This window comes from Plectropomus leopardus, chromosome 20, assembly GCF_026936395.1.
Source record: "Plectropomus leopardus strain MGB_pleo_1.0 chromosome 20, ASM2693639v1, whole genome shotgun sequence".
Classification (NCBI taxonomy): Eukaryota; Metazoa; Chordata; class Actinopteri; order Perciformes; family Serranidae; genus Plectropomus; species Plectropomus leopardus.
In genome coordinates, this window is record NC_142195.1 from 25,876,304 (window position 1) to 25,902,066 (window position 25,763).

General features: G+C 39.0%; 1 protein-coding gene across 2 annotated transcripts in view; it reads left to right on the plus strand.

Annotated features, from left to right (window-relative positions):
• vldlr (very low density lipoprotein receptor) overlaps positions 1-25,305 on the plus strand; it is a 68,642-nt gene extending 43,337 nt beyond the window's left edge. Inside the window, exons 10-20 of one of the 2 annotated variants that reach the window (XM_042508911.2) lie at positions 1,358-1,483; positions 2,587-2,758; positions 3,134-3,358; positions 3,472-3,590; positions 5,514-5,653; positions 8,241-8,382; positions 9,015-9,164; positions 16,997-17,050; positions 21,303-21,380; positions 21,758-21,927; positions 24,055-25,305. In XM_042508911.2, the coding sequence (XP_042364845.2) occupies positions 1,358-1,483; positions 2,587-2,758; positions 3,134-3,358; positions 3,472-3,590; positions 5,514-5,653; positions 8,241-8,382; positions 9,015-9,164; positions 16,997-17,050; positions 21,303-21,380; positions 21,758-21,927; positions 24,055-24,090 (1,412 nt within the window). In that variant the 3' untranslated portion in view covers positions 24,091-25,305. The remainder of the gene's footprint in view (positions 1-1,357; positions 1,484-2,586; positions 2,759-3,133; positions 3,359-3,471; positions 3,591-5,513; positions 5,654-8,240; positions 8,383-9,014; positions 9,165-16,996; positions 17,051-21,302; positions 21,381-21,757; positions 21,928-24,054) is intronic. The other variant, XM_088070789.1, reaches the window with a different exon arrangement.
• Positions 25,306-25,763: the final 458 nt, after the last annotated feature.

Consider the following 25,763-nt stretch of genomic DNA (forward strand, 5'->3'; position numbering starts at 1 on the left):
GCCGCCCCCTGTTCATGAAATATAAGCTTCTGCCACCTGGCCGTAGATATATCTTGCCAAGATGCAAGACTATAAGTAGTAGGAAGTTATTCGTCCCTGCTACCATTGCTACCATACCTTGACCTTAACCTTGGCCGTCGCCAACTCAAACCAAAACAGTCTACACCGATAAAAAGCACTACGGGTAAGAGACAGGATATGCATTTTTTATTTTGGGGTGAATTGACCCTTTATACCCTCGTTAGATCCTTCCAGCTGTTTCTTTAAGAGTCATATTTGTATCGTTTCCCACTAGTAGTCGTTTTTATAATTGCCATGTGTTTTAGTGCCAATAGCTAGTTCAGTTTAGTTAAGTGTAAGACAAACACTGGCAGCATTTTCAACGTTACCATTATATATTTAAGACTCCACTGGATTTATTTCCAGGAAAGAAAACCCCACCATCCCTCACTGTTGTTCTCTGAAATGCTTTCCTTTCTTGGCAGCCGTAGTTAAACCTCAGTCGTTTGAAAAGTAGATCAGAGAGAACTGTCGGCTTTAAACCTCACAACACTCAAAAATAATCCCAAGTCACAATGTCCTCGGCAGGTTATTGTCCTGGATGGTTTGAAAAGAAAACATCAAGCCAACATCAAGAGACTGTCAGGTTAAGGATGTGTTGTTTTTGGGTTTTTTTTTTTTTTTTTAGAAGTGACTAATCCAACAGGCGAGGTCAGACATACTGTAGGCTGCCAGTGTGACTTTGAGATATTTCAGTTATGGCTGGTTCATGTTCTTATTGTGCTCTTCTGGCCTCTAAAGGTCCAGTGTGTAATGTGATTAGCTGTGTTGTGATTTTTTTTTCTCAAAGTGGAAATCCCCTCGGTTATGTTCAGAAGGCACTGATCCGACACACTTCTGTTATTGAGCCAATCTTAGCCTCTAGCGCTGCTCTGGATATTGGGAAATGTGTGTAATCCCATCTGGAATGAACCCCACTGGTTACACAGGCACTTATCCTGCTTTCAGGTATAAAATAACCACTGTAAGCATCCGTACGGTTGCATTTAATTCTGATGGGAGCAGCTTGTGAAAGCCAGAGCTTTCTGGCAAAACACCAACAGCAATTAAAGTTAGGTATAATTTTCACTTTCTGTAGCCAGAGCTCACATCAGTTTACAATCTGGTGCAATAGAAACCTTGGGAATGCCCCCAGAAAAGGTTTTCAATGGTTGTTAGGAGCAGAACCATGCGTCTGATTACCCAAATTAAAACATTCAGCAGAGTTGATGAATTAAACATGTCAGATAGCAGCTGTATACCCTCTCTTCTCTCTTCCTCATCCCACCCTGCCTCTTGTCTTTGTCTCTCTGTGCAGACATCAATGAGTGTTTAAACCCCGGCATCTGCAGTCAGATCTGCATCAACCTGAAAGGCGGGTACAAGTGTGAATGCCACAACGGCTACCAGATGGATCCGACCACCGGCGTCTGCAAGGCTGTCGGTGAGTCAACAGCTGGGAATACGGTGTAACTCTCCGAAGCTCTCAATCTTTAAGATGCACCGTGATGAAGTATTACACCAAATGTTTACAGGTTGTTTTTTTTGTCTCAGGGTTTTTTACTTGATTACTGCTCAAAAACACTTTTGAATTACATTAGAATTTTAGAGTAACCAAATATAAGATGTATTTATCAATTCTGAAGCAGCACTTTGAGCTCTACCAATACCCAGGCTTCGAAAATCAAAAAGAAAAACTAAGCATGTAGGTTATCAAAAACAATTGTCTTTTGTATTTTTTTTCATCATCTCAAAACATAGTGGTATCATGGCAAAAACCTGGCATTTAAAGGGTTAAAATTCTGAAAATTTCTGAATATTTCATATTTATTATTGGGAATGATGTTAAAAATAAAATAAATGAAAGTAGAAAATAATATTACTGTATAATATTTTTTAAAGCTTTACTTTGAAAAGTGAATTACATGCACAGAGCAATATGAGTGTGTGTAATATTAAAGCTGGCCTTAAGGGTTAAGGATAGAAATGCTGTTGCACTGTAATGGATTATACTAAGAAGCATTTTCAATATTTTGTCCACCCATTTTTCAGTGCTGGAGGTTCTGATGTCATCTTCTAGTCTGGTGATAATGCTTGATTGTTTCAGCTGTAAAAAGACTTTATTGTTTGCTCGTTGACAAAGAGCATCACTGTATCCTTAGCCTGATGGGTATGTGTGTGTTGGGTTTTGGTTTTTTTGACTGATCCGATGAACTTTTATGTGTTATAACTCCTCTTCCGTGGCATCATAATAATCTATGTAATCGCAAAAATGTCACTAATTCACAGATTTTGAAATTTAATTCAGGAATTATAGCTTCTAGTTAAACACTAGTTAAGGTTTTCAGACACGTTCTTGGTGATATCAAAGACTGGAAAGGAGAGAGCAAATATTTGTAAAGGCCATCCAATAAAATTCATGTCTAAAAGGTATGAAAGTCTCCAGTATCTGCAAGTGAAAAAGACAACTTGGAGGGACATTTTAAAGGAGTATGAGTTATCGGATTGATGTTCTTTCTGTCCTCTGTCTCTCTTTCCTGTCCTCAGGTAAGGAGCCCTGCCTGATCTTCACTAACCGCCGGGACATCCGTCGTCTGGGCCTGGAGAGGAAGGAGTACACGCAGATTGTGGAGCAGCAGAGGAACACAGTGGCTCTGGACGCAGACTTTGACCAGCAGATGATCTTCTGGGCTGACCTGGGCCAGAGGGCCATTTATAGGTACATAACACACACCACAGCCACACTGAAGCATGTGAAGCAACACAACAAACTTGAATTTGACAATTCTACTGTCAAATTCAAGTTTGTTCAAATAGATTTTCATGTTTTCTAACATGACAGAAATATGGTAATCGCATGAAAGTGGTGAAATTCATATAATTGTCAATCTAACACCTAAAACATTCTTTCAAAGTACATCTAAACTTGACACACCGAATCGTAATTTCATTTTTAGCCATGCAAGCAGCAGAAAAGGAGTTTGATAATGTGTCCATATGAATATACACATGATTTTCTTGGTGATTTTCTGGTAGATGACTTGAATCCTAAAAATTTATGTGACATGATTTCTGTTTTTTGTTTTCCTCGCAGCACTGTGCTGGACAAACGAGGGGACGTCGGCACGCACAACAAAGTGATCGACAACGTCCAGACCCCTGTGGGAATCGCTGTAGACTGGATCTATAAGAACTTGTACTGGTCTGATCTCGGCACCAAAACCATTTCTGTAGCCAACTTCAACGGAACCAAGCAGAAAGTTTTGTTCAACAGAGGCCTCAAAGAGCCGGCATCCATCGCCGTGGATCCGCTGTCTGGGTGGGTGGAAAGCTTGAATTGTAATGTCAGGAGAAAAACTTTTATCTCCAATTGTCAGTGAATATTTAAAGATCTGTTGTGTGTGTGTGTGTGTGTGTGTGTTGGTCTTGTAGGTTTTTATACTGGTCTGACTGGGGCGAGCCTGCTAAGATTGAGAAATCCGGCATGAACGGAGTGGACAGACAGGTTCTGGTCATGACGGACATCCAGTGGCCTAATGGAATCACGCTAGGTACGATCACACACACACACACACACACACACACACACACACACACACACACACACACACACACACACACACACACACACACACACTCTGAAGTCATCCAGTATGTCCACATCCTCACTGCACATTTTTCTTCCCTGCTGATTCATCAAAAGAAAAGGAAAACCCACCCTAACCCAATTAAAGAAGTATTTCTCTGCTTGAATATGTTCTTTTCATAAACTGGGCTGTCTATGCAGAAGAAAGAAACAAATTCCTCTGAAACTGGTGCTACATGACCTGAGAAAAGAAAGAAAAATGGCTGTGGTATTTGTTTTTTGTTTAAAAGATAGAAAACCTACAAATACCAGAATGCACTGTGCCACTCCTAACCAATAAATGCTCCTGCCGGTGGTTCGACAGTTTTGAGACAGGAGACAATGTGGCTGCGAGCTGATGCAAAACAATCCTCATTTACAGTAGAACAGTATGCTAAGATATGTTTCTGAAAAGGTTAGGGGAGAAATGAGCAACACAGTAATAAGTTCATATTTTAGCAGCACTGCTTAGTTTTACGGTTTGATCTTAGTATTTTCAGCCTCCATTTTTACAAATCAGGAAACAGGCGCCAACTTTCTGTTCACAAATTCTTTCCGCTGTTTTCCTTTAACTGTGACTTCAACTTTTAGTATTAAAATCTTGTCACCCAATTACATTGTGTCCATATGTCCTGAAATTTCAAATGCCACTACACCTTCTTCGAGCTCTTTGACTTAGAGCTAAATAATAAATAGAAATTTAATCAAAATCCCAATTCTGCAATTTTCTAATGGCAAGATGTGTAATATTTCCTACAGGTGAAATGTGTGTCAAAACATTACCTTATTGAAGTAAATATTATTATGTGTCCTGTCTTTGTTTGATACAAATCCCTGCAAAAAAAAACCATACTTTTATCATTTGAATGTTTTCAGATGAAAGCAAGAATAATCATGTAAAAAACATTATATTGCAGATCATGTCACAATTGCAATATCAGTTAAAAATGATCACAATTAGATTGTTTGTCAAAATCATTCAGCCCTGTTTTTACAGTCACTTCACAACAGTCCAGCTTCCTTTAGCCTTCATTCAATTATAACTCCTGTTCAAACGGTATACATTTCAGAAGCTCCAAAGTATCAAACCTTGAAGTGGTTTCAAATGTTTGCAATGCAATTTTTCAATGGATGCTTACAATACATAAATTTGCCTCCAAAATGCAGCTGTTTTTAGTTTTTATTTACATACTGGTGGCATTTTAATCTGTTCATCGGAGTTCCTGAGATACATTTACTAATAAATAAGTTGGAAAGAATAAATAATGCAGCCTCAGCACTTAATCCTTGTGAGCTTCCCCCCAGCTGATCAGTAAAAACTATTAGTCATTAAAATAACTCTTAACTTTATGTCCAGGAGATACATTTTTCTAATGCCGGACCAGATCATATACTCAAACACTCGCCTTGGTGTGCTGTCTTTCTCCTCTCGTTCTCTATCCCCCACACTGTGGAAAAGCCATCGATTCCTCCTTGTTAATGAAATGTTGTATTGATTTTGATTTTTTTTCTCTCCCTCTTCTTTTCTCCTTATCTCTGCCCGCCATGCTTCGCCTTCTTTCTGTCCTCTTCTACTGTATTCTTTCATCCGTCTATTCTTCACCTCTGTGGTCTCATTTCCTCTGTCAACACGCTTGTATTCAACGTTCATATGGGCTTCTCTTTTCTTGCCTTTCTTACCTTGTGCAATTATTCTTTCCCTGCTGTCTTTTCTGCTCTGTCATTTCTCCACTCTCCTTTATCCCTTGTATTATCCATTCTTCTCTTATTTCTTTCATTTCTCACCTCTTCTCACCTTTTTCTCACCTTCTTCTTTCCCGTTTCTTCTTACATTTCATCTTCCTCCCAGATCTAATCAAAGGCAGGTTGTACTGGGTCGACTCTAAGCTGCACATGCTCTGTAGCGTCGACCTGAACGGAGACAACAGGAAGAAAGTGCTCCAGTCTCCAGACTACTTGGCTCATCCTTTCGCTCTCACTGTGTTTGAGGTACCGCTGCTGTTATATGCACTCTTTCACACACACTGAAGGTGGCACACACTTTATCTAAAATGTGTCGTGTGTCAGTATATGCTCCAAGCTTTAAGGGAACATGCAGTATTTTTCAACCTGGATCCTATTTTCCTGTGTTTTTATGTCTAAGAAACCTAATGGACACATTCTTTGAAATTGGTCCAGTTTGAGTGGGAGCGCTTCAGCCAGCAGCAGTGAAACAGGCTGCAATGTAATGTATAAAAGAACATATGTAAGAAAACTCAGTTTACACAAAAGCTCAAACTTTCCCGTTTTATCATTTTTTTAAAAAAAAACAAAAACGTCCAAACAGCTTGGAATTTGCATTCTTATGAGAACACAGCCGGTTATGGCATATTTAGATTTAATCAGCACTGATTTTTTGTATCTAAAACTATACTGTCCTAATAAGGACAGTCTTAATATTACATATCTGCTGTCTTTAACCTGCACTCATGTATCTGTGCTGTGTATTTCACATATAATCTCTGAATCATAGAATCATGGACATTTGGCTCTCTCGCTGTCTCTCTCACTCTACACCCACTCAAACAACTGCTAGCTCACTCGCACTCAAACAGATGACACATTTATTAACATGCAAGCACATGTGCTCATGGTACAGCTCATGTCTGAACACTCTGGTGCACTAATTTAACATTAAGTGATTTCAGCTAAATGGCATGCTAGGTTTGGGCAATAGATAATATAATGATATATAATATAAAGATACTATATCATATTAATGATCTTATACATTTATTATCATTATTATTATTATTTTATATCGTGATATGGAATAAATGGTGTTTTTTCCTGATTTTAAAGGTTGCGTTACGATAAAATGATACTTTTCTCAATTTATCACAGTTCTACTCATTTTAATACTTTCCTTTATCCACTTTAGTCATTATGTCTACATAACCAATGAATATTGATAAAAAATTAGATAAGATAATCCTTTATTTATCCCCAGAAGGGAAATTCAAAAATGGACTTGTGTTTATATGTTTTCAAAGTACCAATAGTCATTCCTACAATATTGTTGCATCGAAGAGATAATTTGATAAATTAATTGTAATGTTTGATTTTGTCTCCCACTTCTAGCATTAATTAAGTGCTTTTGAGGAGATTTAAAAAATATTGAGATATCAAGCTATAACTGAAAAATATCACAGTATAATTTTATCACCCTGTCCTACAGCATACTGTAAAACTGTAATTAAAGTGATAATAAGTAACACTGTTATTAAAATGGCATTTTCTTCTTCCTTTTATCATCTTATAGAAGCATAATCTAGCTAGAATCAGTCCATGAGGCACTTTAAGTTCAGTGCTCTCATTACTTGCGGTCTCATAACTTGCTCATGGGGAAAAATGCTCTGCTGCACAGTAGGTTCTGTTTTTTGGGGGATAAACATGTGAAGAACAAGATTAACATGTTAGCACGAGCAGTGAGCGCCACTAAAGCTGCAGAGACCAGAACAGTGCCACATATTTTAGCATAAAATCCAAGGAGAGATGTGGTTTGATTGACAGGCGGTCCCTGCAAAGTGCAGCACAGGAACACCACACAGATGGTCTCAGCACGCAGATGGTTGAATTTGTGATTGGAGTCTCTCCATCCGCATTTTGCACAGCATTAATGCTCGACAATTCCCTCACACTCATTTGTAAGAGGGAATCATCTGAGCACCTGACTCGAGAAAATAATCAAATATAATTTATGTTTTTTTCTGGAATTTATAAAAAAAAAATATTCCTGCCAAACCCCTCTGCATAGTCACCAGAGATGACTTTTTGTTCAGATAGAAAATAAGCTTTGCAGGGAACAGGGTGTCTGAGTTAGTGAGTTAGTGTGAAGATCACTTCCTGTGACAGTGTTGAAGAAAGAACTGATTGTAGTGATGCACGCTTGTGTTTATATCACATAAATAATAACCCTCAGGGACTGTTTGGCATATTTCACGCACTTTTCATTCTTCAATTTTTGATAATTTTGATATTTAAGATTAGGACTGATGTTGGTAAAAAACATAAACTCAGTGAAAGTAGAAAATCATATTAATGTATAATATTTTAATAGGCTGATTTTTAAAAGCACATTTTGTGTGCAGAGCAGTAAGAGTGTGGGTATTTGACAAGGCACAAAAAATGATGTATAAAAATCAATGTTGATGCAAATCATTATTATATCCCGGATTGGGATAATCAAAAAAACTACTTAGCATGTAGTATTTTTTTTTAATTTTATTTAGAAAAACAGTGGTATCATGACATAAACCTGACATTTAAATGGTTAAATTTCTGATAATTAATGAATATGTGATAATTCTGATTGGTGTTGACTGATGTTGCATATGGCTTGTGCTTTTCTGCTGACTCATCCTTTCACAGGGAATATTTTTTACAGCACTGAATCTTTATTTTCATTTTTTTCTTTTTCCTGAGAGGGAAGCAAATACCCTCATTGTCTTTTTCTTGGCTGCTTGCCTTTATCTAACAGGCACTGTTTTTCGTTAATAATGGGTAAATGAGCTGTCTTTTTCTGTCCTCTCTCCAGGATCGAGTCTTTTGGACGGATGGCGAAAATGAAGCCATCTATGGTGCAAACAAGTTCACAGGTTCTGACGTGGTAACGCTGGCCAGCAACCTGAATGACCCCCAGGACATCATCGTGTACCACGAGCTGATCCAGCTGTCAGGTACAAACCTGCTGGGAGGGGAAATGAGTGGAGAAAGGCGAGAGGAAAGGACAGACATTAATGGTTGTTGAGTCCCGCAGGCTCAGTGACATCACAGCAGCCTCAGGTTCACAGCTGACGTTGCAGACTTTTTTTTTTTTTTTTACAGTAACTGCAGCTGTGAGTTAATAAAGGTTAATGAAGAGAAAGTTAATCTGGAATTACTGTAATTACACTTGATTCATGTACATGAAGGACTAATAATGATGATCATTTTAGCTGTAATCATGCAGCTGTAATTGACACAAGTCATCTGGTCACTGACATCATTTAGTTGGGATTCATGGAAGGAGGGAGCCAATAAGCGATACAACACACCAGCTTTTTTGCAAGAATCTTTTCTGCTTACAAGCTATCACACAGTTATCAATATTTGGAGTTTGCTCAGCTGAGCTCTAACGTTCAACTTTCAAGCCGTACATTAGATTACCGACTTCCAACTTGCAATGGGTTGCAGTTTTAGAGCAGAGGTAGTAGTCCCTTCCAGCTGTGGCTTAATCTTTTGTGATGAACAATTTCTGCATTACAACTTTATCACAGATGTTCTTCATAAGTTTGTCAAAGTAATCACAGCCGTTGACTCTTGTGTGCAGGTACGAACTGGTGTGCAGAGAAAGGTGAAAATGGAGGCTGCAGCTACATGTGTCTGCCTGCACCGCAAATCAACAAACATTCCCCCAAATACACTTGCGTGTGTCCAGAGGGACAGGAGCTGGCTGCTGACGGCTTACGCTGCAGACCTGGTGAGTCACAGCACCACAGAGGGGAAACTAATTTATTTATTTATGACGTGTTTACACCTGAATCAGGAGCACATATAGCCAACATGCAAGCTACAATTTAGCAAAATTAGATTATTTCTTCACGTGTCTCTATAATCAAAACAATACTTGTGAGCACGTGAGACGGATGTAGGACTCACAAATGTACCTGCAATTTGCCAGCAACCATAGTTTGTGAAGTGGGGGACTGCCATTTGTGATGCACATGCAAACATGGCTTTCAAATTGCTTTTGTGAAATAGGCCCCAGGGCTTGTAAAAATGTCACACCAACAGGTTTGTCTGTTTTTTCAGCCTGCATGGAAACTGTAGGCCTGCATAATTCATTGTTTTGATATCGACTTGTACTTGGATACAGTCTCATGACAATGCTGCCATATCCGTATGGAGATCCGTTATGTTAAACCAAGCAGTCCTAATTTCTCCCCTGGTTACATCACCAAATGACAAGACAGAATTACAATGATAAAATGTGCAAAGACATGTTGTCAGAGAAATGTCAGTGTAAGAAAAAGCATCAGGAGAGTTACAGAAATGGGAGCAAAACTATTCAGAAACGAGCAAACCTTGCCAGTGCTGGTGAGGAAATACATGTATCCAGTTCTAGATCTTTCAAATTTGCAGTTACAGGAGGAATATTTAAAGAAAATAAGTCTCCTAAAGATTTGTGAGGATTGCAGTCTCTCACTTCATTCAGAATTGTGCAGGTTCATGAAAGTGTGTCTAGAAATGTGTTGGAAAGATGTTGTTCGCTTGGCTTTATTATTTTTTATCCCTTTTCTGTCAAAATTGCACCAAAAGGTTCTGAAACATAAACAACACAAAAAAGTTATTTTAATACTCAGTATTATAATTCATAGAGAATTGTAACTGCAATTGTGAGATTTAAAATGGAAATGTTCAAACTGAAATCTTATATTGTTAATTTTGTTTCACAGTTAAACTTTTTTCATTTTCAAATTATAATTTCACATTTTAAATTTGCCTTTTCAATTTCCTTTTTCTTTTAAAGTTTGATTATGGATCAGTTATCCCTCTTAGTGTGGTAAATTAAAAATCTTTTTAATTTATCTCTTTTAATTTGCTATTTGGACTTTTAATTTGAATTGTGACCAAAAATATCCTCCATATCATGTTAGCTACTTCCATTATTTTGAATTATGGAGGCATTTCAAGAAAAGAGAGGATTTTCTTTAACTTGAAGGAACCCAGAGGTAAACATTACCAAAAATCTGATTTTAATTTGCCTGTGTAGATGTCATCATGGGAAAAAAATAGTAATTGTATAGCTCGGAGAGTACAGACCACACTGGTGCTCAATACGGGGCGAGTTAAACCACCAGACGGATGTTAAAACTGTTGCTTCACATTGTGCTTATGTGCATTTCAATAACTGTACAGACAAAGGCGATGCTGTGTGTTCCTCTCTGCTCCATCTTCCTTTGACTCTGCCGCTTGTCTCAAATGTGCCTCTTCTTAAAGAACTGATTAAAAAGGCTAAAGGAGGCCGGGCTTTCACTGTGGATCCCCCAAAACACAGAATCAATTGTAAGAAACAGAATTAATTCAGTCTAATTCTCTGGTTTAAACTGGCTTTGATGCGAAAAGCAGCAGAGTTTTGTCACTCCCACCATTTTTCCTCTGGCGCTCAGTCGCTCAGGCATGTTTGCTTGGTGTGAGTGTGTTCCCTCTGCGAGTCTGTATCCATGCCAGCCACAAACCCAGCTGTCTGTTTGTGTTAGTTGCCTGACAGCTGAACAGTAGCTGAGTCAGTTGGTGTTGTGATCCAGTTTTTCCAATGTCTTTTTGGCAAGTCTCAAACACCGTCCTCCTTCACATCTCAGCTGCGGCTCTGTCTGCTTCCTCTAACGTTTGAAAGTGTCTCTGCGTCCTCACGCTGACAGCTCAAGTTCCCATGGTAGATGCTTCTTCCAGTCGTTCCTGTGCTCTGCTCTCTCTCCTCTGGTTTAATTTTTGCCTGTTGGGTTCAGTCCTTGTCTGGGCTGACTTCAGTTCTCTGTATGCGACTGTGTTAATGTCATGACAGCTGAATTTATGGGCCAGAACACTGATATGTGATAGCTGAACTGTGGGAATTAATCTGCTGCTCTGTGTAGCCGTCTTGGCTCACAGTCAGCGCTCTAGTTCATCCCAAAGGTGTTGGTGAACGAGGTCGAGGCTCCGCGCAGGCCAGTCGAGTTCTTACACTCAAAGATGGGAAAGTATTTCATCATGGACTTGGCTTTGTGTACAGAGGCGTTTTCATGTTGAAACAGGAGAGAGTCTTTGCCAAATTGGAGTCACAAAATTGGAAGCACGTGTTTGAAATAGAAATACATGCTGGGGTGTCTTCATTTGCTGCAAAACCAATTATTTTAATGTTATACTGATTAAATGGTAGCAATTTTGGTTCATCGAATCAATGAGCTCTATAAACTAAGGATACAAGATATTGGATTTTTTGCCAATATCCGATATGCTGATATATAACAACTCAATTGTCTGATAGCCAATACCAATATAAATATATTCACTAATTTTCCCACCTAATTTTAGTAATCATCAAGTCTCTTCTGCAGTGGAATTAACATAATTTTATGCATATATGCATTATATTGTTATATTTAAATCAGTGAGACCCATGGTGCTTTTATTTTGAAGGACCAGGCTCATCTCAGACTGTAAATGTCGATGTTTTTGCTGTGGATTTGAAACTTCCAGACAACAGTTGGAATTTAGCTTTAGCAGACCATTAAGTAGTTACTGCAGTGCCTTTAAATGTAAGAATTCATTCACAGCAAGCAGGCAACAAACTAACTGCTCTCCAGTTCAAATATTACTAATATTTGCAAGTCACACTGGTGCTCCATGGTCACAAAATGTGACAAAATAGTCACATTCGGAGCTCTACAAAGGCAAACACAAAGCCTCACCTGCTCACACTGCTGCCACTACCACTCATTAAGTTAGACTGCAGCGCTGTAATTCACTGTAGGCTAGAAACAAACTAAGAGTTCTCCAGTTCATATGTTAATAGTATGTTGCAAATGGTCACAAAATGTGACTAAATAGTTACAGTTTGGAGCTCTGCAAAGGCCTTGTTCTGTGTGTGTGTCCGTGAGAGGCAGAGAGCTGTAGGAGAGCACGAGAGAACCCTAACGCTAATGACAGTACGTAGTTAATAACAAGGACAGAACATCCTTGCCCAGGTCAAAAGTGACAAGAAAGGACTGACTTGATCTTATTTCCTCCATTATGAGATTTTAATATGATCAAATAAACTTTTTAAAAATGAAACTCAAAATGTGGCCCCGCCCTCCATCTGTCTCCTTTTCTTTGCCGTGAAAAGGTTGCTGGGAAACGCTGTCCTCTCTCTCTGATCTACTCTGCTCCAGTTGTTTTTGTCTTTAGCTGCCCGGCTCCTTTCTGCGCTCCCACAGATTAGCCTTTTCATAGTGAAGCAGCGTCGGATAGGAACCTGACAGCTGAATTCAGAGCACATACTCTCCTAATTGGACTCAAACAGTAGACCGAGACACTGGTGTACACACAAAGCACTGAAACATCTCCCTGGCAACTCTCTGCACCATCGTCCTCCTGCCCTCCTGAATCAAAGTTTGCTTAGTTAGCCTGTTCAGTTTTCTTTAAGACTTCTTTGCCTTACTCTTCTCAAGTTCCAGTGAAAACTGAGAGTCTGTTTCCAAAGTTTTTTGACAGGTTGTGCAGCTCATTCTCCCCTGTGAAATCTTTCTTCTGATCCATTTATATCTCCCTCAAATCTGCTGTGTTTTTTGTGTTGTATATTGGTGAAATATGTAGGATTTCAGGTGTCTTTTTGATTGATTGATTAATTAATTCAGGCTGCCTTCATATTCAAAAAGATGACATTATTTAAAAGATCATTACAACTACCCACGGCTTATTTTCATATAGAAGCCATACTGAAAAAACAATCGCCCACCTTGTTCTGAATTACGAACACAAGCTGCAGAGTGATGTGATGCTCTTGCTTGATATGGTTTTAGGCTAATCAGATTCTAACATGAGGGGACAAACTATTAAGATTTATGCAAGTTTGTCTTATACATGGCTCAAAGGTAAAACTACACTGTGCGTGTAAAGTAAAAACACATTGTACAAAAATATGTTAAATATGGCTCTGAAAGAAGTAGTAAGGTGCAAATATACACAAGTGTTTTTTTAAATAATTGTTTTTATCTGCATTTCAGTTACTATAATTTCTACATGTTTTTGGTTTTGAAGTGAACTGTCCCTTTAAGTCTATCACTGCATTTATTTTGTTGTCATCACTAGAGCTATCTGAATTGTTGAAAAATCCCTAGATACAGATATGGAACCAGAATATTATACTATAGGATGAGATGAACTTCAATAAAAAAAATCTGCCAGCTCTGTAGCAGGTTTTACAGCCTGCTTACTCTACAGAAATGTAACGGCCATCATATAGTGAGCGTCCCTGCAGCCTGACTCACCTCCTCACGGGCTGTTTGGGAATCTGGAGCTGCCTCCAGGTTCTTTACAGCCTCCGTGATGACTGAATGTACCACCCAGACTGTGCATTTCTGTTTTCCTTTCTACACAATTTTCATGCAGCTTGTGGGAGTCTTTGTTCCTGCAGTGTGTGCGAGAACATGCATGTTTTCATTAAAGTATCTGAGAGTGTGGGTGCTTCTGCAGGTTTTCCGTGCACACTCCGGTTGTCTTGGGAGTGTCTTTGTGTGCGTGTGTGTTTCTACATCTGTTTACACGCCTGACTGTGTATCTGGTGCTAGTTAATAGTAAGAATAGTGTGGGAGGGGTTAAAAGGGATTCCTGTGACTCGATTAATGCTCCTCCACCTTCCTCCGAGTTGGGTCGTAGCCAAAGGACTCGCTGCTCCTCACTAAAACTTCAGCTAACATATTTATCCCATTAAACAGCCGCTGCAGCTGAAACGAACAGGAACTGTAGAGCATTGTGCGGCGGCAGCTTTGACTGGCTCTAATCTTGTTAGTGAGACAAAGTTATAAGCAATGCTCCTCACTTCAGGGGTTGGACCTGAAACTACCAGTGAGGCTTTTATATAACAGCCTTTAGAAGCAACTTGGGAGTGTTTTCCTTCAGGCTGAACAATCTCAGGCTGAAATACAGCATGTTGTTGTGACTCTGCAGGGACTCCACTTAGTGCTACACTTTGTTTCCGACGCTATTAATCACAATTATCTGAACTGTCTAGAACACTTTAAATTCGCCACAAACGTTTGAACAGAATTGTGGATGAGCTGATTGGTCAACAGTGGTCAGCATCACTGTAGGTCTCATTTTTGTGAACGCAGTATCTGAAGATGGCCTTGAGGAAGTTTCCCCAAATTTGGCACAAACTTCCACTTGGACTCAAGAATAAACTGATTAAAATCTGGTGGTCAGAGGTTGTTTAATACAACAGAGTCGGCCTCTAGTGTGACATAATATAACTCCAGTGCTTTACAAACAACATTGGCCATAGCACTAATTTACCTTCTCCATTATTTGGCTGCTGATCTTTTCATCTGCGCACAGAGTAAGGAGCTCCCGAATTTTTCCTGTTATCCCAATTTGCGGCCATTTATGACCGCTGTACTTACTCTTTGAGTTAGCCCTCAGCTGCTACTAGCTGCTTTTTAAATCAAACGTATAACCCGTCATCAAAGCGTCACACCCCGTCTCCCTTTTAAACAGATAAAGTGGCAGCCTAAAGATAACTGTCCCTTAATTCTGCAATTGTACTTTATGTTCAAAACAGCAAGGTGGCGTAATGGTGTCATATTCCCACCTTAAACAGGCAGTGTAATAGAGGCTAGTGTTTCTCACCAAAAAGCTTTTGCCATGCTTGAAGGCAGGGCAGAAATCCTGCCATCATAACCTCCTTGTAGCTCCATCTTCTTTGTTTTTCTCCATGAATTTTGTGCATTTTGTGCAGTTTGCTTGTCTCTGAAGTCTCAGCGTGATGAATTGTACAAATTCTGCTTGCAGTGCAGACTTTTGGACAGACTTATCAAAGGCATTCCTGGTGTTGCACTGGGTTGTGCATGAGAAAAGTGGCAGAAGTAGGTCGTGTGAAGAGGAGGGCTTGAGGAAGTTAAAAACCTGCCTACTGTCTCACCACAGTGCACCTGTGGTTTGTCGGATTGTCTGTTTCTGCGACACTGGGCGAGAAGCAGAGCAGGGCACACCCTGGACTGGACACGTTGCCAGTTAATCACATGGCTGACACATAGTCGGACAATCATTCGTGATGAAATTCACACCTACCTAACCTGCATGTGTTTGGTTAGTGGGCAGTTCTGAGTGCTTAAGGACGTCCACAGCAGGAATAGGCGAAACGGACAAACTCCACACAGAAAGGCCTTTTGCTTTGAAGTGACTCCACAAAGGTGCCTTCCACAGCAGAATTAAATATGAAATTTTTGAAACACTTTTTGTCATTTAGGGCTGCAACAAGTACATATTTTCATTACCAGTCAATCTGTTGTTTGTTGCATGTGAAAAGCGATATCACTTAAGTCAGTTGAAGACCACAAGTTTGAAAATTAAAAAAAAATACATGCATATATTGTCGTAACACATATTGTTACAACTTCAGATGTTCATATTAAATGTGGCCAATGTGACCTTTAGATCGTTCTGAACAGTCTGTTTCCACTATGAGGATTTCACACAAATTCATGTATTTGTGGCTTCCTGTTACAATTAAAACATCTGCCTGCAAAAACAGATTTTCGATTCTTGGAGCTGGACTGTTAATTAGGAGCGCTACTGAAATATGTATACACATCTTAGTTTTGCATTGCACCACATTCTGGGAGTACAGTGTGTACTCTTGGCACAGATGGCGCAGCAGAACATCAGGTGTATTGAAAGTTAAAGAAATCAGTAATGCCCATGTTCTATACTGAGCAACTGCAGATCAGATTTTACTGCGCATGTGTTTTACCCCAAATGATATGAAGCCGTGATTTCTCCTCTTTAACCTCCTTAAGCAAGATATGGAAGACCCAGAAATTCTGACCAATCAGAGCACATTGGGCTTTTTTAAGAGTTGGTCTTAAAGAGACAGGCCCTAAAACAGAGTGTCTTACAGAGGGTAAATACAGGTGTTCCAGCACAGCCAGTATGAAGGAAATAGTGTTTTTTGACCATTAATTCATGTAAAAATGTTCCAGTAGAAACTTTAAATACAAGTATGAACCTGTGAGTCAGCATAATAGGCCCCTTTACTGCCAGGTTGTTTGGCAGTAAGCATGATATGCATTTTCAACGCCTACATAGGAGACCTCACAGCCCTGTGATTTTACAGTAAACACCTCAACAGTCCGCTGCCTCTGCTAATCAAGGCTGCATTGATTCGCCTGTAAGGACTTTAGTGTTGGTGCAGCTGTCCAGGTTGTACAGATGCTGATAGGGACGTTGTGATACCGTGCAGTGTGGCTTTAAACCTTGAAATAGCCTCTGAGTGTCACTTCTCCAGCTTTTGCGTGCATCCAGCTTGAACAATTGTCTTTGTGTAAATGTATAACGCTGCTGCTGTTTGGTGTCATGACTGTTTGTGTCGTCTCTTAGCATGGAGATGGCTTCTTTTTCGCCGAACAGTAATGGATCCCACTTTCATCTATCGAGTGCTTATTTACTAGTTTAGTCTCACGAGATCTGGTCTACTTTCAAAGAAGGCCTACTTGCGTGTTTAAAAATAGGACAAGTTCTGCAGCCTGATGTTTTGTTTGTCAAAAGCATGACTCTTGGCTCTCTCTGTGACAGACCACCAAGGTTCCTCAAAGGATGATGGGAAAGCTCTAATACAGCCACCCCAAGGTAAAACCATCAGCTGTTGCCTGCTCTGCTGCCTCTCCCTCTGCTGACTCGCTTTAAAGCATGTTGGGCTTTGTTCAAAAATGTAATAACAGCTCCTCCTTTACTGTGGATTCAGGAGGTGTTTTTCTTCCATTTTAATTGTTAAACTGGACATCTGGCTTTTAATTATTTTTGGCTGCAGCCTTAGTTGCAACTTATTTGGCTTTTTCCTCCTGAATCAGCCTTTTTGTTTAGCTACTGTCAAAGTCAAATGGTAAAATCACTTCTTGTGTCCACGGTGCTGTAGAAAAACGTTTTAATATCCTGGGTCTTTTTTCTGAGTATCTGTCATGATGACTTCTGTCTGTGCTTTGGTGTTCGTTGTTTGGTTATGACGCACATTAGATGTGATTCAGGCCTCGGTACATTTCAGATGATGATTTAAGTGTGTTATACCTAATTTGTAGCACATGCTCAAGTAAACAGCTGTCTACTGGTCTATCTTTTAGGCCTAAAAAAATACTTTTTCTCTTTTTTTAAATTTTTCTTCAAATAGTCACTAACTCCATGACAACATTCCACAAGGTCCAATTTTGATTTGATTTGGGATATTTCAATTACTTTACTGATTTTACTTTGATGTGATACATTTCACTTCTGCATACAGGTTTGGGGTTGCCCCAATGATTGCGTGCGAGTAAAAAGTAGCGTGGTTTTAGGATGTAATGAGGCTTAAGAAGCCGTCATTTTCAACAACAGTAGTCAGTCCTTTTACATACGCAGTTAAGTTGAGCTATGTTCTTTTGCTGCTAATTGTAGCCTTCCCATGTTTTTTTTTTTAAAGAAATCAAGCCAATTTTGAAACCAGAAAGCAAACTTTTAGAAAATTTTTGGACCCAGCACAACACTTTAGTTCCACTTTTCCTTTGCCTGGCTCTGCAATGCTCCACCTGTGCCCAGACTACACACTCTGCTCCAGTAGTGTGGTGCAGTGCATAACAGAAGGCAGATGCTTTGATCGTGGCAGGTGGCCACACAATAAATGAATGTGTAGGAAACCGTGTAAGAGCTTAACACTTCATGCATCCATGGGAGAAGGCCTATTTTAAAGGTTTGATCTTTGGAGTTTATGAATAGATATCAGATTGTTTAAGTGAAGAAATTAAGTGAATTGGTAAATCGGTTTGTTTTTTTAACCAAGCCCTAGATGTGCTTTTCTTGCTTTCTACATTTTTCTCATCGGATTTAATCATTATTCATGTTTCACTTATTCAAAGATCATATTAAAACAGACTTTTGCACTGCTATCAGAGTATAGCTGGGATCCAGTGCTTTTCAGCTGTTTGATTGTGTTTTTTAACACCTGTTTTGGCGCTAATGTGACCCAACAATCTAATTACGTTTTCCTCATGATTAATGATTGATTGATTTTATATGTGGTATTTGCTTTACTTTGGGTGGAGCCTGTGTCCGTGCTCTGTGTCCAATTTCTGGCATGACTTCAGCTTGATTTAGCCGCATTGTTCAGTCCTGTAACTTTTAAGTTTAAAGTGTCTTTGGTAAACTTGTGTTGGAAGGAAGTGTTTGCTTACTAACTTTGTCTTAATCCTCTGAAAAATGCAGTCAGTGAATGTGTTTCAAACAGTAACAGGGACCTTAATCAGCAACACAAGGAGCACGGACGAAGTTTGCTGATGAGTTCCTGTTTGTTTCTGATTACAGCACTCACTCTTGTGACTTTTAAGTCAATTTGACCCTCATTTTTTGTGTTTAAGCTGTAATGTTGGGAAAAGCTTTTAAACTCATTTCTCCCTGCTGCACATGTGACGCAGTAGAGTTCTTTTGGTGCATCTGCGCAGGAGCAAGTTTTGTTCCTTTTATTACTGCAGAATGAGCTGGCGGGGAAGATTATCTCGATATTAAAGTGCAGGTTATCAAACTCTAAACTAGCAGGTGTTTGTTTGCAGTCCAGGAGCAGCACCTAGTGGCAGAAACAAAGAAGTGTCCCAACACAACCAAACTAGCTCAACGTTCACTATGGTTCTGGTTAAATGAAAGTATGATTGTTGTACATTTTAACTGAAATTCTTCACACGGGAAACAGGGTTGCAGGAGAGAAGCAGACATCAGCAAATCTCACAAACTCAATACTTTTGCATCATTTTCTGTGACCTCAAGTTATGAAAGCATACACATACTTGCATTTCTTAATTATTTTAAGTAGATTAATGAGTTGGATTTTTTTCTTTTTCCATGTAGTATTTTCACAATATTGGAATATCTACTTGCAATGCACTACCTTGAAAAATATCGACATTTCCAATTCCTCAAAATTGACAGAGGTCATACAATTAAACTTTTTTATGTTTTAACGCTGACAATGATTTTTCTTTTCTTGGTTTGTGGCAGAGAACAGCACAGCAACTGTGGTAAACACTAATAAGAGAGAGCATGACAAAGTGCAGCCAGTATCAGTTTATCAATACAGCAGAAAATGTGTATTGAAACTATTTCAGAATAAATAAAAAATACAGTCCTGGATTAGTTTAGGTTTTGCAAAATACTGTGGAAGAAGGCACTAAAACATGTAACAACTTTAAAGTATAGATTATCTCTAGATTAATCCTTTTCTTATAGTCAACAGATCCCAGTAAGTATTTTGTGTTAATCCAAAGCCTGAAATCTTCTTCCTCTCTGCCATAGAGCATCATCGTTGTCCAAAAGCTATTAAACACACTTAATGTAACAAACATAAATCTAACCTACACAATCCTTCTGCCATAAATACTCATTAGAGCACCAAGGGTGCATTCATTCGCCACAAAAAATTAGTACCGAACAAATGCACAGTTCCCACCTGTTTGGATTTAAAAAAACAAAAACAAAACAATGACTTTGACAGATGTGAGAGATGCTGTGATTTGAACAGTACATTGTGATGCATTTTATCTTCATCAGAAAATTAGAGCTCCTGCGATTTCGAAATTGCACTGAGCCAAATTGCAATTTCAGTACTACATAGATAAATAGATGTGCAGCCCTATTCAGTGCCCAGCTGTTTTAGGAAATAACTGAGTCACTTTTAATAATGAAACTATATATTTGCGGCATGTTTATCAACATTTAATTTTGCAGGAAATGGGCTGAGTGCCACAGACAGGATGGAGGCTGGGAAATATTTAGAGAATGATTAACGTCTTTATGGTTTTGGTCTTTTCATTGGATTTATTGACAGTAACAAAATCAAAGGGTAACACCAGACCAACCTTATTCATTTAAAAAATGCGCTCAGATGTGCAATCAATTACTGATTTTATATTTAAGGATTAGAAGAGTGACCTTCTGAAAATGTAAACCTTTGATATGAGTCAAATTTTTGTTAAGTATTAAAATATTAAAATAAATTTAACAAGCAGATGCCTAAATTATTGTGAAAGTAGAATTTGTTGTGTATTTGTACAGATTTTATTGACATTGTTGGAGTTTGGCCAGTCTGTTTCTGATTCATTCTGCAGCTGAGAGGCCTGTTGATTACATCACCACGTCATTTGGCAGCAGAGCAGCCTGACTGGCACGACCAACATGAGTCAACAAACGCTGTTTTTAGTCTCTTTGTCCCGAAGTCTCTGTCGCTGCTTTCAGCCGAGCTGTTTGCCAGTCATGTCACTCACTCGTCGCTGACGCCCAAACACTGAGGCCTGCTGCATGAACACACTGAGACTGGATGATTTTGACCCTGGGAAAAAAGTGAAATAAGCCTTTACACAGCACAGCAAAGTTTAACATTTAGCTTCAGAATTAAGTTTGGAGCTAAATTTTCCTCACTTTAAAATCTTGCAGCCATAAAGGCCGTCTGTGTTTCTTTTTGATGAGTGACTGTGTTAACTGATGACTTTTAGCTAAATGCATCTGTTTGCTTTTAGTGTTTGATGTAAATAATGAACACAGATCAGTATGTACTTAAAATGAGGGGATGCCATGCAGCGAAGGGCGAGGCCAGACTTGAACCTGCGCCCGCTGCGGCGAGGATGCGGCCTCAATACATGAGGCGCCTGCTCTAGCAACTGAGCCGCCAGGCACCCCCTTTTTTTTGACTGTGTAAGCATCTAAAGTCCAAATTGTATGTGTACTCCATGCAACAGTACGTAATTTGAAAGGGCAGCTGCAGTATATACTGAAAGTTTTTTAAAAAGTAATGCAGGATGCAACGGAAATGATTTGACAGTTTGTGTTGGGTTCAAATTGATGAGCTGTGGTTCGCTTTGTCTTTCAGAAGCCAACGTGAGCACGTCGATCCAGGTGAACTCCACAGCCAGAGGGTCAGCTGCTGCCTGGGCCATACTGCCTGTCTGTACGTACAACGTTTGCACACACTCACACAAAGAGTCTGATGGTTTTATTTGCCAGGGTTTGATTACCTTAAATTAGTAACCTAAATCCAAAGTTAGTTAAAGTTAACTGTTTCAAGTTATTTTTTGTGCCAAAACAGCTGCTTACTGTCCAGCTGGGTAAGAAAATATTTTTAGAGCGAGTGCAAAATCTAAGCAAAAATATGTGACTTCTTAATTGAGGGAACAAATTGAAATGGTTTAAGGAAATAATTTGTAATTGTAGAGCACAAAGGGATGGATTTATCATAATTTATTGGGCAACATACAAACACACAAAAATCCTGAATATTATTATTATTCTCTGACTGCGTTTGTGTCTGTTTGTCTCTGTGCTCAGTGCTGCTGGCGATGGCGGCGGCAGGCGGCTACCTGATGTGGAGAAACTGGCAGCTGAAGAACCAGAAGAGCATGAACTTTGACAACCCTGTCTACCTGAAGACCACCGAAGAAGACCTCAACATCGACATCACCCGACACGGCGCCAACGTGGGCCACACCTACCCTGCGGTGAGTAAAAACAACAGGGAACATCGTAGGTAAGAAGGGTCAGCAAACAACCTCAGGGGCTCGACTCACGAATCCCAAAACTAAAATGCTTTTAACCCATTGAAAGCTGTGCAAATTGGCTTTCAAAAACTTTGGAGGGGTGGCCCACAAATTTGCAAGAAATTAGTAAAAAGTAATGAGACAATCACCTTAAAATAAGCAAAAAAAAGAAATTTGTTAAACACAAAAATAAGAGAAATTTAACTGAAAAGAATTTTTGAAAAGTTAAAAAACAAACACAAAAATAACCTTAAGAAGTGCAAAATCCACTATCTTATGAAAATTATGAACATAGATTTCTAGACATGTTCCTTAGTTTTTTGATAATATCTAATAATATTTTCAGGTCATTTTTTTTGTCACCTTTTCCTGACAGGTCACCCGTCAGGTCATTTTTTCCTCATGTTTTCAAAAAAAATCTAACTAATTTTCTTAGGTTTCAGAGGTCGAAATGCTTGTGAAAGGCATCTGACTGTTACTCAGGAAAACTGATGTTAGGTTTTAAAGGGTTAAATGGTAAAATCCTTTATTATTTTTCTAAAAATAGCGATAAAAAGAGTTTCTGAGCACCTGTGCAGCTCAAATGATTTAATCCTGACCCAGAGGATAAGAGTGTTAATGACCTCCACTCTCACCCCGACCTTGTGGCCTTTAGTAATCCTAAGTGCATTGTGGGTCGCACACAGAGCACGTCTCTGTGCACACAGATTAAACAGATTAACCTAAACCCGGCCAGAGCCACAAGATGGACACACACCTCCGCTGTCACCCTCACAGCTGCAACACACCACAGGCAATGAAAATGTTATTGTCTTTATATTTTTATTAATTTATTTTTTTGATTGCAAATGGAACAAACAAGATGCAACGTGATGATTAACTTTAAACGGGGTTCACAGAAGGTGCTTGAAGTTCTTGAATTTGGAGAGGGAAAAAATCAAGTAGTAAAATACTTGAAAATACTTGAAAATAGGCCCTTTTTTTAACAAAGTGCTTGAAAAGTCCTTGAAAATCAGATGAACCACATAGCACTGTCTTATATTTTGACCAAAGTTTTATTCAGGTCATTATGATTCAGAAATGGCTCCTCGTTTTCTTTTGTTTAATTCTGACTCTTTACCGGCTTGTGGTGCACTCTCTTTGATAGTGTCCCATCTGACATCGTAGTTTATTTTTTATTTCAGTCCATTTTTAAACCGCCAGCAAAACTAGAAGGCCTATGTTGGCATGGCCAAACTTAACATGACTTTACCTCATGAGCTGACTTTTTCTGTGATTTGTTGTTCTCCCTCTTCAGTGTTGCGTCAACATGAAGCTGCACCAAAAACTGAAAGTGAAACTTCAGTTCCAGCTGGCATTGTTCCCATTGTTCCACTTTCAGATGGTTCAATTTTAAAGATGATTTTCCTTTGTTATTATATTCATTTATTAGTGGCGGGCCTGCACGATCAAAACTTCTGCTGCTACAAATTGATTTTCAGTTTTTGGTGCTGGACCGCTTGAAGCCCAATTGGAACATGTGTAGAGTTAAGTTAATCATAGCACCACGCTGTCGGAGCACAGAGCGTCCTCTGGGCACAGACGGAGCAGCAGAAAGTAAAACTTAACAATTCATTGCGTAGGTCTAAAAGTTTGCTTGAACTCTGCAACAGCTGCTTCTTTTATCTATAGATCTGATCAGCTCTGACCGGATCAACAGATTATTCAACCTGCCGCTCAAAATTCCTCAAACTGCTACTGAGGGAGAAAAAAAAACAAAAACATGGAGTCAGCAGCCAATGCTGATGAGATTATAAACTTGGAAACACTGCTCTCTTCATTTGTTTATTTGAAGATTTTATACATTTCTGCCTAAAATAAGATTAAATTTGGATTTGAAAATGAATTATTTGCTTTGAGTGAAGTCCTACTTTTTCAGTAACTGAAACTCCTTGATTTTTATTTTTTTTTTAATTTTTGTTTTTGAATCTAGTTTTCAATTTTGGCGGAGCCAGGCTGTTTCTCACTGTTTATTAACAAGGACAAAACACACAAAACTTTTCTTACGCCTTTTCTTTCTCTCCTCCCCTTCCCTTTCTCTGTCTCCAGATTTCTATAGTGAGCACAGATGACGATTTATCATGATCGTTTTTGTTTTAGCGGCAACCTGGGGGCGTCGCATGGCGCCTACACGTTCCTACGGGGCGCCGGTTGTCCGTGGCAGCAGCAGCAGCCCTTACAGTACGACCACATGCCTTCTGAAGTGCATTATGTCATTATCTGTGGAGAGGATGACTTGAGGAAATGTTATTTATTATGTGAATACTACAATGAATTATGTGTCCATAACTGTTTTCACTCGGTGTTTTTTTCTTCCTTTTGGTCCACATTATTTTTGGACCACAGCTTCCTTTCTATTTTTTTGTTTGTTTTTCCACATCCTCTTAAAGGAGTCCGACGCCATCTTTTCACGAGAGAAACACGGTGTATATCCACATTTTGAACACTTCTAACGGGGCTTTCTGTGTTCAAACTGAGGTGGAAAACTTACAAGAGGACACGGTATTTCTCTCGCCAAACTGATCGACTCTGCTGGACAGGATTTAAAACTGGATCTGAGCTGTCTGGATCCGACCTGATGGCGCGTGACTCCTTTATGACCATATTTTGAAAAGTGAGGCGTTCGTGGGGAATTAAATCCAAACTTTGTTTCTTGCCCCGTCTGATCCAACGGGCTCAGATGTGTGAATATTTATGTATGATCATGTTTTGGGCGATAATATCTAAGGTGTAACTTTTATTTTATTTGGTTAATTTTTATGATTTTGTCAACAGTACCTCCCAGCGAGCATTCTTTCAAGCTGCTTTTTCAGCCAGTGTTCAATATTATTATTATTATTATTATTATTATTATTATTATTATTATAAGCGGTGTAAGAATCACCATCGGTACAGCATTTGTAGACATTGTATATATTTACCCATCATCCCTCAAAGACATGACCGTCAATCAGGACTCTCTTCAATGCACTTTGATCAAATGTTCCTTGTGTAAATAAGATTGTATACATTTGACTTGAAATCAGTTTTTTGCTATGGTTGGGCATCATACAAGGGTTAGAGTTCAGATTCATTTAACAAGAAAGAAAAAGCCGAAAAAAAAAGGAGAAAAAAAAATGACAAGACAACTGAATTTGGTAAAACTATTTTGTATGTTTGTGTGCTGTTGCTGTGACCTTTTTCTAGCCTTGTACAGTGAGGGGGAATACTACTATTAAAACTTCAAAAGCTCTGTATCTGTGAAGAAACTGATTTGAAATTCACTTGAGAATTAAAACCTAATCCACAACGTTGTTCAAACGAGGCGTCCTGTCTTGCATATCGTGCATGCAAGTGTGTGTTTCTGAAGATACACTGAATCTTAAAGGTTTCATATCATGCTCATTTTCAGGTCCATACTTGTATTGTTTGTCTCTACAAAAACATGCTTTAACTCTCGAAGCAATTTTTTTCTTGCATTGTCTATTTGACTTTTCCCTCGATATGAAACGCTTCGTTTTAGCGCCTGTCTCTTAAAGGTTTACTCCAGAAGAAACCCAGACTGCGCTAAATAAGCCAGTGTTTCCAGGTCTTCCAGAGTTGCGCTTTCGGCATCTCTGCACCATCAGTGCAGCTGGGTAATGACTGTAACAGCAATGTAGAAACAGTTATAGCAGTTTTATTCAATATGGGATCTTTAATGCTACAGAATATATTTTGGACAATGGAGCATCTCCAACATGAAAGTGCTCACTTGAGTGCAAGTTTACGTACTAATA